A 25,026-nucleotide genomic window follows, 5' to 3' on the forward strand; every position below is an offset into this window, starting at 1 on the left:
TATAAATTTTATTCAAAAACATCAAGCTTAATTTCTGTCCTTGATTAGTCACTCATGATTTTTCTCTTTAGAGTGCCTGTGAGTAACTTAGGTCTGTGCATGAATGAGGCATAGAATTCTGATGCTGGCCATTTCATTCGCTAGAAAGTTATAGTCAGGCTGACGACAAAACTGAAGTGGTTTTTACAGACTAGGTAAAACCCTCACCCAGGAACATTGTAGTCTTTACTCGACATTTAACGCAAGCAGGTTAGCAATCCAAAACACACCTTGAATCTTGGGTAGCCCTACTTTCCTTCCAGATAGCTCACTTCTGTGTATTACAAACCTTAGTACTCTTGAAGTCTTTTATCTAAGACTTTACCACAAAAAGACAGACTTTAAGGTGTCCACCCCAGAAGAACCCAGTAACATTCTCCTGTGTCAATGAGCAAAGAATTATGTACTTTTATCATCAGTATGCTCTCCAGAAGGACTGGAGCATTTCCATTTAGGCTCATGAGTCAGAAATTACACTCAGTCTATGTGCCTTATGGCAACATTCTGATACCCTACTTGGCATCGAGTCTTAAGTCTTATCTTTGAGAAGCAGAGTGCTGACCCACAAATATTCCAGAAAGAGAAAAAATCTAGAAAAGGTTTACATCAAGTTCACATGAAGGTAGGACAACAAAAGGTTTGTGGCGGTTCTTTTTATCTTTTTTCCCCATATGTAATCCCAAACGCTAATGTGAAAACCAAAGATACTTAGAATCAGTTAACTACAGCAATTCCATGAAGGTGGGCATGTCTTAAAACTTACCTCTGCATTCCTAGTGCCTAGCATGATGTGGAATTACCACAGGAGCTTTCCATTGTAAAAAGATCACAAATTTTTTCTCTCTCCCGAAATAAGGGTTGGAAAAAAGTAACTGAAAATTCAATGTTTATAGATCAGTTCAGTAATGAAACAATCTATTACTAGGAAAGCATATGACAAAAATTGTCTGTGTGATGGTTAATTTTTAAAAAAATATATCTTTATTGGTTTCAGAAAGAGGAAGGGAGAGGGAGAGATAGAAACATCAATGATGAGAGAGTCATTGATCGGCCATCTCCTGCACACCCCCGACTGGGGATCAAGCCCACAACCCAGGCATGTGCCCTGACGTGGAATCAAACCGTGATCTCCTGGATCACAGGTCGATGCTCAACCACTGAGCCACGATGGCCAGGCTGTGTGACGGTTAATTTTGTGTGTCATTTGGCTAGGCTACAGTATCCAGTCTTGGAGTCAAATTCCAATTTAGATGTTGCCATGAAGGCATTTTTTAAAATGTGAATAATGTTTACATCTGTAGACTTAGTAAAGCAAATTATCCTCCATAACATGGGTGGGTCTCATTCAATCAGTTAAAGGCTTTAAGATAAAATACAGGTTCCCCAAGAAAGAAGGAACTCTGTCCCCAGGCTGCCTTCAGACTCAAGCTGCAACATCAGCTCTTCCCTGGATCCCCAACCTGCTGGCCTGCCCTGCATGTTTCAAATTTGCCGGCCCCCATAATCATGTGAGCCAATTCCTTAAAATACAGTCATACATCACTCAATAACTAGGATACAGTCTGAGAAATGGGTCAGTAGGCAATTTTGTCGCCGTGCAAACATCAACGTGCACTACACAAACCTCGATGGTATAGCCTACTGCACATGGTATAGCCTACTGCACATGGTATAGCCTATTGTTCCTGGGCTACAAGCCCGTACAGCATGTTACTATACAAAACAACATGAGATTCAGTCAAGCACAAGAGAAAATGATGCAATTGGACATGGTAAACACGAGATGTATGAGGCTGCTGCTGGCTTAATATGGCATATTGTTTTATACGAAACTTTTTCCTATAAGTAAAAAGAGTACACTCTAAAATGACAATAAAAAGTATAGCAAATACATAAACCAGTGACATAGTCATTTTATTATTATCAATTAAGTATTATGTTCTATACTTTTGTGCTATAATTTTATATGACAGGCAGTACAGTAGGTCTGTTTACACCAGTATCACCACAAACACGTAAGTAACTCATTCTGCTGCGCCGTTACAATGGCCACAATGTCACTAAGGAATAAGAATTTTTCAGCTCCATTACAATCTTATGGGCCGGCCATCATACATGCAACCTGTCATTGATCGAAACATCAGTATGCAGCCAATGACTGTAAAAACTCTCTCACATACACATATACACACACACACATATATATATAAAATACATGTAATTTATATATGTAATTTCCCCCTATGGGTTCTGTTTCTCTGGAGAATCTGTATAATAATACACTGTCTATAGATTTCTCAAAGACCATAGACACAAGTATCCAGTCACTGTTTTCTAATGTGCTAAATCTATTACTCCTCTATGTTAAAGCCAAACCACTGTAGAAAGTCCAATCACTAGATGAAGGCTATTCTGCTAAAACTAAAATGATGGGGAATGACAATAAAAGGACAAAGGAAAATCTTTCCAATCAATATACCTAGGCGGACCAGCCCAATGGACATTTCATTTTTATAATGGTGGGACTTTTTAGTCCCATAATAGCATGATTTCAGGTGAAGACCCCTTCACAAGATATTACACTTCACTGAAAAGGCTTTTGCAAAATTTACTGAATGAAAAAGAAAAAAACATACTAATAAAAGGTGAAAAGAAGAAAAAAATAACTACCTCTTGGTTATCTTTATTTTGGTGAGCCCAGAAAATCTTATGATAAAGTGTCTCCATTGAATTGCTGGAATCAGTTCGGTCAAAGCAGTGTCGATCCAACACTTCCAGTGTGTGCAACACCCGGCTAATGGTCACCCCTAGAAGCGGAAAGTAAGCAAGCAGTTAAAGCGCCTGAATGAAGCCAAACAGCACAGTACAAAACTCATTATGTGGCACAAAAGAGATTTTAAGAAATCATTCTCAGCATAGAAGAACTGCCCAATAAAACCAAACCTGATGCTAGACACACAGGATCTTAAGGGCATAAACTAAAGACCATGCTCAGGACTCACGAGGTGGCTCCATCAGGGAGCACTCTTATCCGATATGCGGACTGGCTGACAAGAACCAGAAGCATGGCATAAAAAGTCCCACATCCAAAAGCACTCCTCCCATTGTGTTCTGTACCTGCTGTTGACTCTTGGCACTTGTCAAAAGACCACCGAACTTCCACTGCACGGCCTCTTTGTTTTATCTGTTGTTCTACCTCATAAATCCTTGCCCGAACCTGAAAAATAAGCGCTTCTGATTAATTTGTGCTTGGAGAGCCACCATGGTTGTCTAAATCATGTCAGGTTTTTCCACATGAGCAGAGCATCCTATGGTGAACTACAGTCTTCACTGCATTGTAGGAAGTTCAGCCTGTTGCCCAAGAGTGCATTTTAAAATTTACAAGTGATTCCATGACAGTTTTCAATAATAAATGCTCACAAAAATAAATGCTTGCAAAAAATCCTTATAAGTGACAATCTTTAGGGCCGCATAGAGAAGGGTGAAAGTTCTAAATATCATCTATGAGCCATTCTTCTATGTATGGAAGCAACCAGCCATGTTTCAGTAACTTAAGACTGCTTTGAAAAACAGGGACTTTATTCTAAATATCAGTCACCATTCTTTGGTTCAAGTTTTTTAAGTCTTTGAACCAAATGACCCAGCACTAATAAAAACATATAATAATTACTAAATATCACAGACTACTACTGTGAGAGCTGTGGTCATATAGAACCGCCACCATAATTATTATCCAGGTGGCAGAACTCTGCAAGAACTGCCCAGCAAGAGGGTGAGAAGAAAGGGAGCAACATGAACTTCTGTGGTTCAAGAGGCTAAACACTTCCCCCATGGCCACCCAGAGAGAGGGGGTAGAGATGGGAATGGCACCCAAGCATGTGAGGTTAAAACCCACTTGGCCCACTACGCTCTGGCGACTCTCAAGAATGAGAACCTCCATCAAAGCACCGCAACAAGAAGCCCACCTGCTGATTGAAGGCTGTGTTCCCACCAGGCATGGGGAGGCTGGAGGGCGCCACCTGCAGCAGATCCAGGGGCGAGCCCGGGTTCATGCTCCTACTGTCATTTGTGGAGTAATTCCACACCAAGGCACTTGGGCAACAAAGGGTGACAGTCTGGAGAGAAAGTGGGAAAATCCAGACAGTCAGAGAAAGGAAAAGTTTAACAGCAGCTTCGCAGTAAAAATGACGCCTGTCATAACTAGTCCAGTTTCTCACCACTGAGTTTCAAACATGAACATCTTACCCCATTCTCAACTTTTCAAGTGAAAGGACAAAACTAAGTAAGAATTGCTTACTTGAAAGGAAGAAAGCATAGTATTGAGAAACTATCTAGTACAGGAAACCTAGGAAACAATAAAAATGAAGTAATCACCACTTAAAAATTGTCACTTAAAACAATTTTTAATGAAATGTTTAAAAATGAGATGGAATTAAATGTGTAATTTTTAAGGTTATGAACTCTAAAAAGGAATTTTTTAAGTATTTCAAGTAATGGTGCAGTAAGGAGCTTCATCAATGCTGGGCAGGCAGTAACCCCGGACTAGTGGTTGGCAAACTTTTCTATAAAAAGCCAGACAGTAAATGTTTTGAGCTTTCCAGCCCTCAATAGTCTGTCACATATTCTTCTTTCTCTGTTTTAATAACTCATTGGAAACATGAAATTATTATAGCTCATGGGCTGGGCCTGGCCCTCGGATTGTAGCTTGTCTGCCCTGGCTGAGCCCTTACAACAACTGTGTTCCTCAGCCAGCTTGCAGGAAGCACATTCCATGACCACCTGACTTCTACATCACGGCAACCCCATGATGCAACTGTATGCAAGAGGATCGTGAGACACAGAGATTAGTAACAGACCCAGACTGATTTCAGTACACATAACTGGAGCTCCTACACTGATCCTGCTGCCTCCTAAATGCAAATTAAACAGTACAGCTCACATTTAATTCAACACATACTCTGCTGAACACTGTTCCAGAAGCTTTCTGTCGTCACAACCTTAGCCCCATCTGGCAATAAGAACTGTCACCACCACCCATTCACTCTTAGGGAAACAGAGCCTTAATGTCAAAGTTACTACTTGGCAGAGCAGAGGCTAAAGTCAGGTCTGAAACGATTTTAAAGTATATGTCTTAACCATTCTGCTATCATGCCTCCCAACAGCAAAAAGAGAGCTGAGAATAAATGCAACATTTCCTTTTTCTAGAAAGTTAATTTAAAAATAAAAACACTAGCCTGAGGCATGGAGGCATGCCCGTGGAAACTAGATGGCAGACAGGAGGACCCTCAAGTCTCTGAGCCTCTGATGCTCGTCCCCACGGGCACACCCCCTCCCCACTTCCTCCCACCCATGATACTGGGGCTCCCGCCTCCTGTCCCTGACAGAGCTCCTCCGTGCCTTCTTAGTTCCAAAGCCTCCCACATCCAGAGCACTGACCTATCAAGTACTCCTATTCTCAGATTCTCCCTCTACACTTCACTTAGAAATATGTCTGTCAAAAAACAATTTAAAAAAAATCTCCATTCACCAAGCAGCAATTTCTATGTCTTCCCTTCATATACACGTTTCTCAAGCTAACAGGAGCATTATTTCATCTCTTTCTGCATCACCTGTGAACCCACCTTAACCTGTTCTCTCACCCGACATCCCACTGATCATCAATGACCCCACCACACTGTCAAAGGCAAGTTCAGCCACCCTCTCACCAGACCTTCCCAACCCACTGGGCACTGCCCACTACTAACTCCTTTTTGAAACTTTCTGCAGTACCTAGAAAGCCGTTGAGAGTGGTTGTTTAGAGGGTGGACTCTGGATCCAGACCACCTGGGTTTGAATTCCAGCTCTGCCACTTACCTGAGGTGTGACCTCTGCCCCCACTTCATTATTAGCGTTACAAAAATTATATAGGTTACTATCTCATAGGAAGGTTCTGAGAGCTAGATGACAGTATGTTACAAATTAGAACCGTGCCTAGAATGTAACACATGCTATGCTTATAACAGGGTGATGACAGTGTCTTTTTCGGGTCTTTGTTTCTATAATAAATTCTCTCCCGTGCTCTCTCCAGGCTGGCCCAGCCTTCCTGGTCACCCCTGTAAAATCCCCTCTGCTGTCTCTTAACCACTCATGCCCCTCCGTCCATAGGCCTCTCTTACCACTAATTCTTTAGGTGGCCTCACCCCCTCAGCCACATGCCCTGAATGATTGAAATCCACACGTGCCTGGCTGTCTTCGCTCAGGAGACAGAATCAGACACGTAACCACCTCTTGAAAATACCCACTTGGAGATCCTAAGGGATAAAACATTTCAAAATTGAACTTACCTAGACTCTTCCAAATATTTCTTTGCCTTGTCTCTCTCGCCCCTATCTCCTCACTCCCACAAATCATCCCTCTACTGTGGCTAAAACAATCTATCCAACCCACACACTGGCCGTGCCACTTCCATGCACAAAATCCTCCAGTGACATCCAATCATAAGGCGCACACAGGTCTTCCATGCCCTAACGTCCAACAGATGTTATACTCTATGTTCCATTAATACCAACCTGCATACAAGAGGACCGACCAGCCCTCCAGGCGTCGGCCCTGCTGTTAGCTCTGCCAGGAACACTCTATCACCTTTTTGTAAAGCTCATATTATAAGTGCCAGTCAGGACCATGTCCTTCAGGAAGCTTTCCTGAATTCTAGGTGGGACCAGAAATTCTACTTCTCAACTCCCTTGGCTCACTGTGCGTCCCTTCATCAGCCCTGTCAGAGTCTCTAGAAACTGCCATTTGTCAGCCTGTCTCCCTGACAAAGCAGCAAACTCTACAGAGTGGAGACCGTGTCTTCATGGCCAGGCCTGTCCCAAAGCCTCTTAGCCCAGAGCAAGGCACATTAAGAGCCCAAGAAGTATGACCTGAACACTAAGTTGGGAGGTCCATAGGGCAGGGCTGTACCTCATTCCTGACAGCATCAGCCCGGGGACTGGCTCACTGTGGGATGTCCACACCCACCAGCAGTGATGCTGGGCGGAACAGAGCAGGATGGACTGCTTGGGTTTAAAGAGAGAAGAGGCAGGCACTCAGGATACAAACCAAGGAAGCTGATGAAGGCTGCAGGAAGAAGCTGACCTTCCAGAGCAGTGATACCGCTGACCTGTTCTATGGATTCCCTAAAGGACTTAACCACTGAACTATGTAATGGCCCTCATGAAGGGCAACTACAATAACTTTCCTCTGGCTAAAGCAACTCCTCTGCCCGCTTGATCTAACATAGGGAAATAAAAAGATGGCATTTCCATCTATAACTCGCGTGGCTGAGGAAAATCTAGAGCTACAATGTGGAAGCTGCTGCAGTTCCCACCAGTTATTCCTACACTGAAATTTAACACAAAGTAACAAGGTCCAAGGACTTACCTGCAGCATACAACTAAGTCCATACACGAGGGGACCATGTTGTGCACAGGACAGAAAATCTGCGAAGGCCAGCTGCACGGGGCTCATGCCAGGGCCAGGGGGGCCAGGGCTGGGGGCCCCAATGCTCGAGCTGTTTGGCCCTATCATCATGTGGGGCGAGTGGGCAGCGAGGAGGCTGGGGCTGTCGCTCAGCAGCAAGGCAAGACGCCGGGCACAAAAGTAGGCAAGACGACGAGACAGGTAAGCCGACTGAACAAACTCATCTGAATACTGAGAAGTACAAGGACCCCAGACTCAGTCATGTTGGTGAAATAACTATTGTAATACAGACATTTTTTTATTTAAAAACAAACAAACAAAAAAACCTTCAAAGGTACTATACAGACCCATGCTGTCCAGCAGAAACGTAATGCAAGCTACATATGTAATTTTAAATTTCTATTAAAAAACAAAGGTAAAATTAAAAGAATAATATATTTTACATATCCTCATATAGCCAAAATGTTATCATTTCAAAATGTCATCAAAACAAGAAGTACTGGGACATTATATATACTCTTTTTTTCTGAATTAAGTCTGAAATCTGGTGTGTATTTTATACTCAGAACACATCTCAATTTGTATTTGTCGCAGTTCAACAGTTAACAGCCACATCAGGCTGGTGGCTGCTCTACTGGACAGCACAGACCCAGGCACGTGGGAGAGGACACAGGATGCCAGCGTGGGGCAGTCTCTGAGAGGGTGCACAGGGCGAGAAAAAGATGATTTTTCATTAGAAACTCTTGTATTGTTTGAATAATCAAGTACATGCATTACCTTTCCAAGAAAATTTTATTTTTTTAAATAAATTTCATCAAGATAACCTATGTTTTAACAGATTTTAGACCAATCATTAAAATAGGAAGTTCCCATCCTAGTGGCTCAAAACATGTCAAACAAATGCAGAAGATCCTCTGTGTCCTTAAAAAGAGAGAACTTGTTTGTTTTCACAGACATCCCTGTCAAGAGGGAGAGAGTACTTAAAGAGCTGTTTGCTTAGCTCAGTGAGGGGAGAAATCAATGTGGGTGAGAATATTTAAAAGGGACATGTGGCTAAAACTATGAACATGGCCATTACCAACGACTGCTGGAACCTAAGCCTCTTATGACTTCACGTGTTGCAGCATCAATGTATTTTTTCCTTCCATTTCAAAATGAAAGTTTTTCCTCTTCCACCTCTACTTACCTAGTCATTCCTATCAGATCATTTCCCACCTGTAAAATCAACTGGCTCGTGGTGATATGTACTGTACCTGCAGCATTAATGGTAACAGGAGTTTAAGAAGATCATCATCCATCGGTCTGATCTTTTCTAAAACATCCAAGATCCATGTCAAATATTCGTGTTTTTCTAGCATTCCTTCCTTAAATGAACAAAGGAAAATTACACTAATAATGTTAAAGCAAAACAAACTAAAATGCAAAAAGCACTGTTATTCTTATGCTTAGGCGTAATTTTACTACTATTGTTTTTGTTGTATAAAACTCATTGATCATAGTCCAAATTCCAAACAAAAAGAACTAATACTACTTTGTGTGGTTGGTCTGGGGGTGTTTTTTTATTATTGTTGCTGTTTTTGGTTTTGGTATTCTGCTTCATTCTAAATTGGAAAAAAAACAATTCCTACAAGAAAGAAAATTCAAGACTCCCAAGGCATGTATGAAGCGCCTGGCTAGATTTCGGGGTATATAAACTCATCTTCCCAGGAGGAAACCTGGCCAATGGTGACAGGTTTCCAAACAGAAGCACCATCATAGCATTATCCTCACCAGAAGATGACAATCCCATCAGATCCAATGCCCCTTAACAGTCTCCTCTATCCTAAAATGAAATTCAGACACTATAACCTACCTGTAAAATATATCCTCAAAAAATATAATGGCATAACTAACTATAATAGAAAGAAATAAAAGGAATTTATAATAAAATACTGTAATGTATAAATATTCCAACATAACTACACTAAAAAACAACAGCATACCTACAAAGTTCCAAAATGCCCCACAGGGGTGGTACAGACCCTCGACATAAGCACTAACATTTTTGTCTACTGCCTTCACATATACGTACATATAAATACATTATTTTATGACAGTCCCTGCACATACACATCTGATGTCATATTATAGTTTTGTATCAAGATTCACATCATGAAAGAAACTTCAAGATAGAAACAAAAAGCTATGTTTTCTGGGAAAGATGCATACGTCATGGTCATTCTGGTAACAACCTTAGTTAATATGAATTCCTACTTTGTTCCTAGCAACTTTGACAGATCTATGTATTACCAGTGGTCCACGGCCATGGCTATCAACAATTTGTGTGAAAATACTGTACTGATAAATTATGGTATTTATAAGATTACAATAACACCACACTGATATGATATCAAGATATTTACTTAATGCTAATTTCTAACTATTTAAATGTTGAAAGTCAAAAAGTATTTAAAAGGGTTAGTCATAGAAAACTGCAATTTAAAACTTTAAAACCAGTAAAGTGAACATTAACCTAACAAAGAAAGAAATAAAATGGAATTTTGCATTAAGGTATAAGAGATGGGGTGAATGCAAGATTCCAAAAAAATAAAAAATAAAAAGAACCTTCATCAATATGATTGTCAGTGATCACATAACAGTCCATCCTCAAGGTGCTTTTGTCTCTGGACCCATGCCCTTATTTCTGCACGTGTATATACCAGGATTGGTTTCATATTTCAGATTATAGCAAATCAAAATTATAATGAACTTTTAATTTTTAGCATGAATGTTCCAAGTAGATTCCAATCAGTTTACTACTAATTGCTTTCTATAAAAGACATACTCATTTCAATGCTCCTAATATATAAAAAAATCCTTCCAAAGACAGTAAGCATGCTGAGAGACACATTTTAAAAGATGCAGACTAAATCCTCAGCTTAATAAAAGAAGAGCTCAGAGCAGGCATTGAAGTGGTCCTCTAGTAAGTGGAGCTAGGATTTGTAAAGAGTGTTTTTACTGACTTTAACAATGCTACTTCTCAAAAGCACCATGTTTTTTCTTAGTTTGAGCTCTTAGAAAAAAATCACTTACAAGTTGGAAATTACAAACAAAGTTCTAAGGGGGAAATTTAGAAGCCACACATCATTTCCAATCTCCTTCCTCTTTGGCCAAGATAGCAGGTAGTGAAAGTCTGTGCCAGCAATACAGTTTCAGCTGAATACACATGCTTCCTCCTCCTTGCCAGGAGTAAAGACTGAGGCACAGGTGCCCTCTTCTGGTCAATATGAATTACACCAACTTGTCAGGATGACAGTTTGGTGCCCCAATGCCCTTACAGGCCCCCTCAAATGCATTTTAAACTGCAGCTGAGCCAAATTAAAATGACCTATCTTTGGAATAACTAAGCTCTAAAGGAGATCTATGAGACATCAGCAGAAATATTTCTTTGAATGAATACGTCCAATTTTTGCAAAAGAAAAGTTTTAAAAGGTTTAATTGCACATATTTAATAGTGCAATTACAAAGTAACGGCATTAAAAGAGCTGACAATAAAGCTGGAGGTCAATATGTGTAATAAAAAGCTGTCTTCTCAGGGCTCAGGTGCTACCTTGACTCCAACTCAATGTGAGAAATGTCAGATGGCTTTCTTTGAATGTACTGGTTCACAGAGAGATTCAATTTAACCCCAGAAAACTAAATTATAAGAATTTGCTCTCTTAGAATGCTGGCAGCCTTTGCTATCCTCAGGAGCTACCTGGAACATGTGGAACGCCAGCTTCGCGTTGTACTCCCACTGCTTCAGGGCTTGCTCCACGTCTGGTGGCACAGGGACAGGGCCATCACCGGTGCCAGAAGCCATGTGGTAAAAGTCAGAAATCTTGGCCAGCTGCTCTCGAAGATACCTGGTAGATATTTGTGTCCACTCTGCATTAAAATAAATGTTATGAGAATTAACTTTTTCTCCCCTTTCTGATTATCTTAAGGATGTACTTGTAAAACAAACATCTATGACATAAAGTGGCTTCTGCACGTGCAAGCACTGTTCAGGAAGATCCCAAAGCCCGTAAGTAACGCAGGCTAGTGATGGGGCCAGCCCTCCACAGTCAGCAGGGATCAGGCCAGCTTTCCCCTGTGCGTCCGGGACCCCTTAGCTAGAAGACATCTACACTCAAATTAGGTGTATCAGGTATCCTTCATGTTAAACAACAGTTAGCAGAACAAAAACATCAAAAGCACAAGCAGGAAACAGAACAGCAGAGGTGAGTCCTTCGAGAAATCTCAAGTCTACACCAAAAGAATTCAAAATCCCCACGTGCAGCTCTCTTAGGTTATGTTTTTCAGGGTCCAAGTCAAGTTTCAAACATGCCCAACTAAGATTTGCTCTGTTTTTGTCAATCTGTGAGAGGATGGCAGTCACGGTGAGCTGGCCCATGACAGCCATTAAACCCTCACTGACCCAGGACTGGCCAGGGACACAGAGTGGCTGCCTCTCAGACAACTGGCTGGACCTTCAATTACTTCACTCTCCTCAACCAACGCAAGATGCCTCAGAAAGCAATCAGCAAGAGTGGTGAGCAACAAAAGGTAGCAAACTATAAAGGAAATAAAAAATGTAGCATAAAAAAATCACTGAAATTATTAAAAAATGTCTGCCACAGGCACACAAATTAAATCAGTCTGTTGCCTCTGGCAACCATGGGGGATGAGATGCCAACCTGAGCCCATTCTGTGGGTAAAAATGTAATAATTGCATGCTCACAGCCACATTTCCCCAAGGATCAGCCCAACAGCAGTTCAGAAAAACCCTCCTACTGAGACATTTCTACACAATGCTGTTTTCCCATTATTTGGGCAATAGGTTCTCCCACTTTATTTTAAAGGAAGCTATTTTGACAAAAGGACAGGTACATACTAAACACCTGTTAGTCATTGAGAGTTTTGTTTCTCCTTTTTAAATAGTATTAAAATTACTTGACAACAGTACCCAGAGATAATTACTGTTAAGTTGTGGCCTAAACTACTTATTCTTATTGTCTTATTTAAAATTAAAATGCACCTGTTAAACTCCAATAATAAACCAATGCAAAAAGATGAACAGATATTATATTAAGTCAACATTCACCACCAATAACAGATACTATCATTAAAATGAACCCATTGGTATTAAAAACAAAGAGAGTAAATTATCAATGTCATCATCTTCTGGGGCCCGATACGGACTAACAGTCTCATGACACTTGTTCAACAAAGAAAAATGCCAACCATTTTGGACGAGTTTAGCTTAGCTACAATAAGCAAAAACAAAACAAACAAGGATCGAATCCCAGCTTTTGTGTGCTAGGCCTTGTGATTGCCTCATTCTCAGTATGTACTATTCTCAATATCCCCACAGAATAGTTTAGCCTCCAGAGCTAAAAATAACACACACATTCACACACCCCTACTTTGTCAAGAGTATACTTTATTTTTAAGGTGTGTTTTTAAAATATAAATATATAGAAGAAATACATGGTCACTACAGAAAATGTATAATGCAAGTATGAAAACAGAAATGATCTGTAATGCCACCTCTCATAATCATTAAATATTTTAATATGGAACCTTCCGGTCTTTACTTGTGCTTGAACGTTTATATAAATATATACATGTCTAATAAAAACTTGCCAAATATACCACTCCACAATCTCCACTCCTTTTGGAACTCACATGGAATTCAAATGCAGCGCTCTTAGTAGTGTATTTTAATTGTAACTGTAGTCCTCTGACAGTAAGTTATCATGTCAAGCAGAGAGAGTCACAGGTCTGGGATACAAAACAGTCTAGAGTGAACCACTATAAAAATTACAATGCCCACAAAATTTTCACTAGAAATTGGAAACAGAACATAACAAATGTGCACTAGTGCCGTGCTCCTTACAAGTGCTAGGAGTCCCTGCCCCACTCATGCTTGCTTAGACTGGTCATAAAAGGGAGCCAAGGGGGCAGGCAGCAGCTGCAAGACAGGCGGCAGGCTCAGCCCTGCGTAGAAAACCCACCGCTAGAGGGGCTTTGACCAAATGCCAGTGCCTTCAGCCCCACCTGCCAGATTCTGACTTAAATGGTCTGGAGTGGGGGGCCAGTTCCAGGTGGTAAAAGAAAATAGGAATGGATAGAGATCACAGGGAAAACGGGGGCAGGGTGACAGTCAAAGGCCAAAAGATGCAGAAAGTGACCAAGGAGGCTACTCTGAAAATGGAGCAGTCCTAAATTCTAGCAACTCGGATGGGTGGCCACACCTGTAGCTCCTGGAGGTGCAACAGAACCTAAGGTCTGTGAAGCCAGATTATCAGAAGGTTAATGAGCATGAATGTGACTGAGAAACCAACTGGTCCTTCGACTACACTCTCCCTGCTGTCCAAGAATCCTATGTTGTGGAAGGGGGACGTTCACCTGAAGGAAAGACCAAGCAGCACTCAGAGGCTCGGGGTTCAGGAGGTTTGTTTTACGCCAGCAGGCCCAGAGGAGTCCAACTCCAGAGTCTGAGCGCCGAGCACAATCGGGCAAGGAGTTATACACCACCCATGCTTCTGCCTACGTGGCAGCGATACCCTGCTTAGGGCGGGGGAAAGCCCCTTCTGGTTGGCACGAGGGAACATAGCAGGATGGCAACAGGGGAAGCCTGGGGGGTAGGGACGGACGAGACTGTCGGCCATTTTAGAAAGGGTTTTCCCTTATCACCTACAGCCACTATTCCCGTCAATGCCGAACCTCAGGAGAGAAGAGGTTCAGAGGCCATGCAGTTCACCTACCACCTTACAGATCCAGGCACTGTCGGCTTCCCCAGGGTCACAGCTAGCCCAGAGCACACAACAGGCGTGAGGTACCCACTCTGGTACATGAAAACACATAAAGTAGTAAACACATAATAGGGAGAACAGTGTGCCAGGGTACCTGGGCCTGGAACACCCGCAGTGTTAATATGAGAGCTGAGAGCTCAGCAGAGCATGCAGGGCAGCAAGGCTCCTAGAAAAGGTGCTCTGCAGCATGGCGTCAGCAGGGAGCAACAGAGGCCGAGTGCAGCTGTACTGGTGGAGTGAACTTGGGAGCGGATGAATCTGAATATCAGATCTGCCGCTCAGCCATGCGACCTGGAGCAGTGTATCTAGCCTCTGCTGAGTCTCACCCTCTTCATCCTACAACAGGGTCAATAATATACGTACATCAGTGACCATAAGGATGGGAAACTTAGCTCCGTGAATGTAATGCAGAAATTGATCGGTAAGTGGCAGCTGTAATCATCACTATCAGGATGACAAGTTTTTAGAAAGAACTGTCAGAGGACACACCTGCTTCCAGTGTTAGCCCTGCCTCTGCCTCAGTGGACGCCAGTGCCTGACACCCTGCTCTGCACGAGAACTCCCTGGGTCAACATCAGCCTCCTGGTTCCAAACCCTTCGAAAGGTCAGCAGCCCTTCAGAATGAAGGCCAAACTCCTTAGCTAGGAATTAGAATGGCTTCAAATGCTACCTGTCACCTAGCATTTCGCAGTCTAGGAGCCCAGGGTGCACTGACTTCTGAGCCCATGATGCACTCTCTACCTACCACCCTTCTCCACTCACCTGTGCTCAAGCATGAAAAGCTTTCTGGACCCAACCAAATGTCACACCTAACATACAGCCTTCTCTTGTCTCTGGACACCATCTTACCACCTAGCAGGGATTTCCCTCTCTTCTCTAACCGACACAGGATTTCCTCCATCTCTCTTTCAGCCCCATAAAACTATGCCTTACACAGTCAACCATCAAGTACTGACTTGAATCAGTGCACCCCAAGGTTCTCCCAAAATAACTACTAAATCAAGTTCCTCCCCAATTACTGTGCCTCTCAAATCTTCATATAAACACATTTGCTTTCTAGTTTAAATTCATCACTGCATACCTTGAAGGTTTCAAACACCACTATAGGGAAAATGCCACATTCCCTCTCTAAGACACTGTGCTTATGATAACCAACTCAGCTAGAAGCACCTGTTAAACAATATACTACAAAGGCCCATGCAAATACGAAACTTTCAATTACTTTTTAATAAACTTACAGTAAATATATGTACTTTGTGAAGGTTCATTTTCCTGGCTGCATTCTTTGCTGTTATCAATACCAGTGGGAACCCACTATGTGAAGTAAATACAATGGTCATCATTTTTAAAAAACTCCCACCAAGTCCAGAGACTGACACACACATCTGTAAGGTGATCCAGTTGCTGCAGCACTTTAAGTCAGAGATATAGGAGAACCAGGGAAAATTCTTCCCGAGGCTGTACTGCTACCATAAAAGGTTCCTACCTCTCCACAATGAGAACTTCCCGCTTCTCAAAACTGCAGGATGTAGAAGACTTAACCAGCCTGACTTTGGGACAGACTGAATGGGGAAAAACCTTCAGTATTTCTGAACACTCAGTAGAATAATTAAAAGATTTTCTACCATTTTTCTCTGTTTTTTTGTTGCTAAAATGCTTTCTTTATCAAAGAGTACCATCGACAAAGAGAAAAGGCACCCCACTGACTGAAAGAAAACATTTGCAAATCATACATCTGAAAAGGGACTCAGGTCTGTAATATGTAATGAACTATTAAAACTCAATAGTAAAATGGCAAATAACCCATTTTTTTTAATGTGCAAGAATTTGAATAGACATTTCTCCAAAGAAGATACATGAATGGCCTATAAGCACACATAAAAACACTCGATATCATGAGCCACCGGGGAAATGCAAATCAAAACCACACTGAGATACCACTAGGACAGTTAGAAACGAAAGGCAGGTGATAACAAGCATTGGTGAGAACGTGTACAAATCAGGATTTCTCGTGCACTGCTGGGAGAAATATAAAAAATGCAGCCACTGTGGAAAAGTTGGGCAGTTCCACAAAAGGTTAAACAGAGTTACCATAAAACCCCAAGATTTCACAACTAGTTATATACCGGGGAGAAATGAAAACACACGTTCACACAAAAATTCCTAGACAAGTATTTGTAGCAGCATAATTCATAATGGCCAAAAAGTGAAAGTAGTCCATATGCCCATAAACTGGTGAGTGGATAAATGTGGTACATGTGCACAATGGAACAGCACTCAGCCATGAGAAGGAGCGAACCACTGATGTGCCCTGCAGCATGCATGAACCTGGAAAACACTACTGAATGAAAGAAGCCAGTTTCAAAGGACCAAATATTTTATGACTCCATTTCTATGAAATGTCCAAACAGGCAAATCTCTAAGGCTATTTAGATTGCCTAGAATTGAGGGGGGCCTGAAAGGAAATGGGGAAGGACTGCTAATAGTACAAGATTTATTTTAAGCCTGATAAAAATGTTCTAAAATGTGGTGATGGTTTCACAACTCTATGATCACACTAAAAACCACTAAGTTGCACATTTTAAATTAATTATATAGCAGGTGAATTATACCTCAGTAAAGTTGTTATATCATTTTTTAAATGTTTCCTTAAAATACTTTACTACTGCCCGGCCGGGCGTGGCTCAGTGGTTGAGCGTCAACCTAGGATCCAGGTGTCCGGGTTCGATTCCTGGTCAGGGCACATGCCCGGGTTGCGGGCTCGATCCCCAGTCGGGGGTGTGCAGGAGGTGGCCAATCAATGACTCTCTCATCATTGATGTTTCTATCTCTCTCTCCCCACTTCTCCTTTCCTCTCTCTGAAATCAATAAAGATATATTTAAAAAAAAAAATACTTTACTACTAGTAAGAAATCATGTACATTTCATGAAAAGACATTTCCACATTGATAAGCAGTAATCCACTATAAAATATGATTTGGGGGGGCAGGGAGGAGGGGAAAGAGTGGAAACAAAAGTGTCCAGGAGTTAATGGTTAAACCTGGGCGAAGGGCAAAAGGACTTTATTACAATCTTCTATATGTATCACTGCTTGAAATTTCTGTAATAAAAGGCTTCTAAAAGTTAATCAGTTGTATCCTATAAAAACTTGAAATCCCCTATTCAGCTACTGTCACTAGGGAGAATGAATGGAGAAATCAGCACCCTGACTGGCCACCTGGAGGAAGGGTCAGCCAAATGGAAACCACAGCCTCAGTGCGATGACCCAGAGCAGGCCGCCGGCTGGGGTCAGTTAGTAAAGTCAGGCCTCTACAGAGAAGGGCGTGGGGCTGCAGTACCTGGCAGAGATGTATGGTATAATAAATTACTGAAACACTTTTTATGCTTAAGAAAAAGTTTCTCTGCCCGGCTGGGCATGGCTCAGTGGTTGAGCATCAACCTATGATCCAGGAGATCACAGTTCGAGTCCCAGTCAGGGCACATGCCCAGGATGCAGGCTCGATCCCCAGTGGGGGGCATGCAGGAGGCAGCTCATCAATGACTCTCTCTCATCACTAATGTTTCCATCTCTCTCCTCTCCTTCTCTCTCTCTGAAATCAATAAAAACATATATTTTTAAAAAGTTTCTCCAACATAGTTACCTGGAGTGAACAATGGTGTTTACTGGCAAATACTGAGTGTCTGTTTTTGTGTGGATGAGTAACTGTTATTTTGAACTGGCCATTTCTCTCTGGCTTTATTTACTGAGCAATGACACCAGGTACTGTTACTTGGAAATCATGGTGACAACTCAAGATGACACAGCCATGGGTAGTTAGCAGCAAGCATTAAATGCCTACTGTGAGTCTCAAGGTCTCCTGGGATCTGGAGCTACAAAAGTGAGGAGAAAGCAGTCCCTTCCTGAGGCCATTCATCCCTGAGATAGGGAGACACATAGGGACGCAGGTATTGCCAGCAATGTGGTAAGTGCTCTGACTTGTCATGAGACACAGGATAGGAAGAAGGGGGCTATTTTAGCCAGGACTTGAGGGGTGGTACCAAGGAGTTCCACAGACAGGAACAGTGCATGTAGCATTCCAGACAATGCGGACAGCAGGAAGGCAGAGGGAGAGTGGGTCACCAGTGAGGCTACGACGAAGGTGGCAGGAGCCAGAGGACCTCAAATACTAGTGCACAAAATGGTCACCAGAGGGCGCTCCAACTCAGATTTCAACCCTGTAAATCTGGAGTGGGGTCTAGAAATCTGCATTTATAACCAGCAGCCCAATAACTCTGACCAAGGCAGTGACGAGCTATGGAGTTTGGTCTCTTATCACAAATGATTAAAAGCCACTGAATGATTTTAGGCAATGGAATCAGGTATGTAAATTAAGACTCTCAGGAAGCCGGAGCATCAAGGGGGGGAGACAAATGGAAAGGAGGCTACCAAGTGCAGTGGGGAGGTGACTGAGGAGGGAACAAGAGAAGCAGGAGGAACAGTAGCAGAAGCAGGTGGAGAGAAGGAAAGTGTGAGAGCTGGGATGGCTCTGGAGCTCTCGGTGCCATGGACTGAGACGTGGAACAGAGGCAGCAAGTGGGGCAGGAGGGTGAAGGGGCTGGGTCCACTTTGTTTTCATTAACTTTTTGCTTTAATTAGCATTTTATTTTGAGATATGGGTTCACATGCAATTGTAAGAAATAATAGAGATTCCATGTACCTTTTACCTACTTTTCCCAAAGGTTAACATCTTGTAAAATGATACTATAACATCACAACCAGGAGAGACACTGACACTACCCAGCAAGTTTACTCAGGTTTCCTAGTTCTGAGTCCAATTTTGAACACTTGAACTTGAGGTGTCAGAGATATTCATGGGAAAATGTGTCTGGGGCAGGTGGATCCACAGATCTGACCCTCAAAGGAAGGTCAGGGTGCAGGCAGAGATGTGGGGACTGTTTCCTGACTGTGACAGCAGAAGCGTCCTACAGATAGTCCCGGGGAAGGTGGATCTATTCTGCAGAGTAAGAATGTGAGCTGTGTGCTCACAGGGCAGCCAGTCTTCTAGCCCACTGGCCTGGTGGTGAGGAGCACGGGTTCTGTGCGTGGATGGCCTGATTCCTGTCCCACTCCCATCACTCCACCCCGGGTGCCTCGGTTACTCATCTGTAAAACAGAGCTGATATGTATACTTAGCCTACAGGTTACTCTGAGAATTAAGTGATATGTAACATCTTAGATCTGTAATGTGTGCCCAGGAGAAAGCAAACGTATATGACTTATAGGACCAGCAGACAGCAGCCCACAGATGGGAAGTAGGTTCAAGTAGGACCTCACTGGCCAAGCCCAGGAAGACAGGTAAGGACACAGGTAAGTCTGTCTAGGTGGGAGTGAGCAGGCTGCTAAGGGAGACCACTGACAGCCTCTCTCCGAAGGTCACGGGAAGGTGACAGGCAGGGAGGGCAGCCTGAAGAGCAAGGTGAGGAGCTGACATGAGGAGCTGACACGAGGCGCTCTGCCCGAGGAGTAATACAGTTAAGGGGGAGTGACAAAAATACCCCCAAAAGATAAGATTATTAGGCAATATATAGATAACTGCACAGTTGTGACTGAGTTCGTGTTGAGGATTTCAAGGTAGAAAAAGATAAATGGTCAACTGAGGAAACGGATGGCAAGGGCTTAGGCAGAGAAGGAGAAGGAAGGGCTGTCGGGGGACTGACAGGAGTGAGAGAGACCCGTGTCCCCAGGTGGGGAGGGATTGCCTAAGTGCACCTTCCTGCTTGCAGATGTCGGTGGCATCTGACACCAGAGGAGAGCAGCACTGGGCTCTGTTCTTCGTGTTTCCCCTTCCTGTCAGGTCTCCAATTCTTGTTTCCACTCCACTGCAGACCACGCAACCGTTGCATTCAGGGGTTCTTTCCAGTTCTCTTTCCCTATCAGCCCCATACATGCATCTGAAGCCAAGGCTCTTGGCAACCACAGAATCCAATTTTAGCCCCTAGGACAAGAATTTCCTATTCAACACGTCAATCACACGACCAGCTTCTTGGCACACAGACAGCTTTGGGGGAGTTTCTTCCCAATGGGGGGCCCATATTAAACCTCTGCCACCAGGGGCGTGACATGGCTGTTTACAATTAATGCCACACTGTCACGTGGGAAGTTTCTCAAATCTTTCCGGCTCCTATAGAAACCTGAGTGAGCCTCAGCAGTGGTGAGATGTTCCTAGCAAGAATCAGAGGGACATTATTTTCACAAATATTAAACTGGTGCATTTAATTAGGCCCACACAGCCTTCCACATCTGAGACCAAGCCATGCGTTGTATTTCCCCAGGAGAGGAAAGCTATCGCAAGACAGCAGAATTGTCTTTGGCAAGGGGGCGGGCTTGATGAGACCACAGCTTGCTTCCCTGGGTGAGAACGCATCTCTGTGCCCTCCTGAAGCCCTGGGTGTAAAGGCCAGGCCTCCTGAGGGTCTGGGTAGAGGTGGAGAAATGAGGCATAGCACTGAGGGAAGACTGCCCACCCCACTGAAGGCATCCAACCCACCTGAATGATTACCTCGGACATTCATTACCCTCAACCCTCTCCCCACTCTTGCTACAGAAGGTGTGGCAGAAAGCCCGAGTCATTTGTAGAGCAAATATATTACATTTTCTTTTTACACTTTGTACTGGCATTTCATTCCATAATCCACATGGTCTGAGCGGTTTCTGCACTCAAGCGGACTGTGCTCACTACCCAAGTCCTAAGGGCAGGTGCTGTGAAGTTCATGCTTCGGAGCCAGCTCTAGGCAGGGAAATCTTTCACCAGGACACAAGTACAGGTACTACTACAGGCATCACACTGCCAGACAACCACACAAAGTAACTCAGACTGAAAAGCTCTCACCCACACAAACCCTCCACACTGCATAGCCCCACTGCCTCTCCTCAGTTGTTGTCCTCATCTGGGGCCCAAAGACTGAGGCGTGATATATTTGTTTAATTGAATCTCTTCACGTTCGCTGTGCTACTCTCACAAAGACATCCCCACTGGTCATGTCCTGACCCTGCCAATATACCCTGTGTGCTCCCTGACCCCAAGGTAGCAGTGAGCAGAAACGGGCTGCAGAGCCGCTTTGGTCCAGGGACTGTGTTTGGAAGATTAGACACATTTTGTCGGAAAATGACTCTGAAACTGAAAGAATATCTTTTTAAAATTTTTTAAAAAGCTTTCTATTCATTATGGAATTAACACTCCAGTGCAAATTGCAAAAAGAAAAAAAAAGATCCAACTTTTGTAGGTCATGAAAAAGTTAGTAGCCACAGCCTTTAGAAGAACAAGGCCACTACATGCATAGGATGGGACAAGCACCAATTCTCTCAAACATAAAAGCAAACTAAGATACACACAAAACGCCTCAGAAGATAACAGAAACAGTAACAACTGCTTCTGAAGTGTGTGATGGGGGGTTGGGAGGCAACGGGGGAGCAATGAGGAGAGAACTCACTGTGAATATCTGGATGTTTGGTATTTCCTACCATGGAGATGAATTACCTATTTAAAAAATTAAGGCACACAAGAAGCCATCTTTTTAAAAAAAAATTCTCACATTTAAGCTTTAAGCAATAGATCTGCAAGGTGGATGACAAAAATTCATTAAGCACTGAGCTTTTGACGTACCTTTCATACCTTGCCCAACACCTACCCTCCCAGCCCCTCAGCCACTGCTCTTTCATTTGAGCAGCCTGGGCAGTCTATAAAGCAAACAGGACCCAGAAACAAGTCCAGGACAGAATCCCCAGTCCTCCTACTTTCCAGGGGTTTTCTCATCCCGATTTGTAAACTGAAGATAACCAGCTGCCTCAGAGGGATTCCAGGAGGACTGCCCCATATGGTAACATAGGAAACCAGTCTATAAACTACGAAAACCAGGTATTTTTGTAGCATATGTTTCCAGCGTAGACATACATGCATGTACTAACAGCCATGAAGAGTAAAAACTACAGTATCAACAATTAAATGTGGATTCTGATTACCATTTCATCATAGAAGATGATTTATAAATCCAAGCAGGAGTTAACATTAAAAATGAGTAGAAAATGGAGAAAATGTTGAGTAGCAATAGGTTTTTCACAGAAAATACAAAACTAGATAATTCACCCAGACCAACAAGACTAGAAGATGTGATAGTATTATAGACAGCACACATAACAGAACTATAAACCTAACTCATTTGCTCTCAGCCTGCCAGGGAAGAAGGTGATTAACTAATTTAAGATCAAGAAATACTTTCTAAGATGCAAAAAGAAAACAAAACAAAAATGTTCCCAAGTTTTACTTAAAGGCTACTTTTTTTTTTTAATTCTTACCCAAGGATATTTTTTCCATTGCTTTTCAGAGAGTGTGGAAGAGAAAGAGAGAAACATCAATGTGAGAGAAACACACTGATTGGTTGCCTCCCACATGTGCCCAGGTGGGACCAAGCCTGCAACTGAGATACGTGCCCTTGGCCAGAATGGAACCGGGACCCTTCAATACCAGGGCAGATGCTCTAACTGAACCAAACTGGCCAGGGCAAAGGCTCCATTTCTTTAAGGCCCACCTCATATTTTCCTCCTTCAGAAACATTCCCTAAGTTTTCCAGTCTTGCCATCATTTCTCAAATAACTATGGATAATTATGTACTGACTGTTACCTTCTGTTCTGGGTGTGCATTTCCACCAAAAATGGTACCCGTTAAAGACAGAGAGCATAGTCTCCCTTCAGTTAAAATTCTTCACGGCATCTACCCCAATGCACAGGAGCTCACGAAACCTTTTTACACAAAATCACTCCAGATTCATGTGAAATACAGTATGTTCTCTGAATGCATTTCTCTAAAAAATTCAAAAGCAATCCTAGCCAGACATTACCTTTGATTTCATCAAATTTTAAGTGATCATAGATACACACACCACCATCACCACACCCCAGCATTCTAACATGGAAAAGGGGCCATACCATTTCTACTTTGGAAAACAGCTGAAATGTTTCCACAGTGAGCAACGAGGGGTGCGGAGTTACAGGGAAGCATATTATACTTGGTTAGAACCTTTAAAAATTTCTGTAAATTAGGAAAGCCCAACAGAGGCCACCAGGGCCTGGGGGCAGGGAAAGGGGGATATTCAGTGGGCACAGCTTTCAGTTTTGCAAGATGAAAAAGGTCTACAGATCTCCTGTACAACAAGGTGCACAACAGAGGTAACGCACTATACTGTACACTTAAAGTGGTTAAGATGATAAACCTATGGTTTTTACAACAATTTTTTAAGTCTCTGTAAATCAGAAAATTTTACATAGTCAATGAACAGAACAGCTACACACATGTAAAAATATTAATTCTTCCAGTTTTTACAAAGCATATTTACTTTGTTTTTGTTAAGTTCCAAAGAAGTACTCAGCTTAGTGAAAAGTAAGTGCTTGTAATATTACCCAAGAATAACTGAAATCGTAGTGCATCCCCTGAACTTCCTGCAAATCTTTTTCATAGCACACATTTTAAAGCAAGATGTCTTCCAGAAAAGGTATCAACAGCAATAGTGATAACTGGAGGCAGAGATTAGGTTTCAGTTAACTTTTTGTTTATATCGAAGTTAGGCCTGCACAGTCTTAGAGTCCGTATACTGTGGAAACAGCAGCCCATTGTCATAAACCCCTCCCTTCCCACTCTCCAAACAAGATTCCTTTAACTCTCTTCCCTTGTGTCTTCTGTTTACCTCTTTCTCTCTAAATGACATGCTTACAGTCCTACTTCTTGGTTTTAAGCATTATCTATTGGTTCCCTGTATGGAAGATGATGGAATATTCGGCCATTATTACATATTCCAAATTCCTGTCTTGTCTTCCCAACAGAAGATTGTAGCAGATTTTAATTGTGAAGCTAGTATATGTTTGTAACAATCATTGGGTTGTTCATGCAATAGACATGAGATAAACATAAAATTGAATAAAAATAGGAACGTAAACTCTCAAATATGTTCACACACATGCAGTCCTGTGTCTCTACCATCCACAGACAGGGCCTGGCTGCCACCACGTCCTAACAGCAGTGGCACCTTCGGCATTCAGATCTTGCTTTCTGAACACTAGAAAGAAACAGGGTTCCTCAGAGAAATGGTTGATGGAGGATCTGTGGCAGAAACAGTACAAGGTGAGCCTGGGCATGGGCTCTCTTTCTGCACCCAAAGCAGTAAGGTGCTCTAAGCAAAGGGTGTCATATCGAAAGGATACAAAAGAGCTTGAAGACTCTTCTATTGGCCAACTTCGGTACAATGTGAAACCTACAAAGAACAATGATTGTAACTGGATGTAAAACACTAAACCAATAAAAATCCACAAGCCCATAACAATGACCAAAGAGAAATTTTTTAAAAATTGAGAAACTCATTTTTCAACAGTAAAGGTGCAATTATAACAATTCTCACTTTGAAAATTGGTAATTAAAGGAAAATAATTTAGCATTTACTCTGCCTTTTTTAAAGAAAGAATTATGATTTATCACAGTTGATAAGAGAAAGCCTATTTTTACAGATGAATGCCAATATCTATCCCCCATAAAATAAGTTTCAGGTGTGGTTTGATGGATGCTCAAACTGTTAGGTGAAGGACTGCGGAGGAACAGGATGGTTGCAGCTGCCAAACTCTTACCCCACAGGCCCGTTCCTTGTATTGGAGAATGGTCTTTACCAGTAGGTTCCCTCCTCAATGAAAACCTATTCTCCATGCCT

The 25,026-nt window shown here is 42.5% G+C and overlaps 1 protein-coding gene across 1 annotated transcript in view; it reads right to left on the reverse strand.

The window, feature by feature from the left end:
* Positions 1–25,026, reverse strand: part of MED12L (mediator complex subunit 12L) — a 322,191-nt gene that overhangs the window by 243,485 nt on the left and 53,680 nt on the right. The window contains exons 6-11 of the mRNA XM_081137804.1: positions 11,216–11,385; positions 8,733–8,843; positions 7,441–7,710; positions 4,005–4,154; positions 3,157–3,256; positions 2,710–2,846 (exon numbers count right to left, since the gene is read on the reverse strand). Of these exons, the coding sequence (XP_080993930.1) occupies positions 2,710–2,846; positions 3,157–3,256; positions 4,005–4,154; positions 7,441–7,710; positions 8,733–8,843; positions 11,216–11,385 (938 nt within the window). The remainder of the gene's footprint in view (positions 1–2,709; positions 2,847–3,156; positions 3,257–4,004; positions 4,155–7,440; positions 7,711–8,732; positions 8,844–11,215; positions 11,386–25,026) is intronic.

This window comes from Miniopterus schreibersii (genome assembly GCF_964146895.1).
Source record: "Miniopterus schreibersii genome assembly, chromosome: 5".
Lineage (NCBI taxonomy): Eukaryota > Metazoa > Chordata > Mammalia > Chiroptera > Miniopteridae > Miniopterus > Miniopterus schreibersii.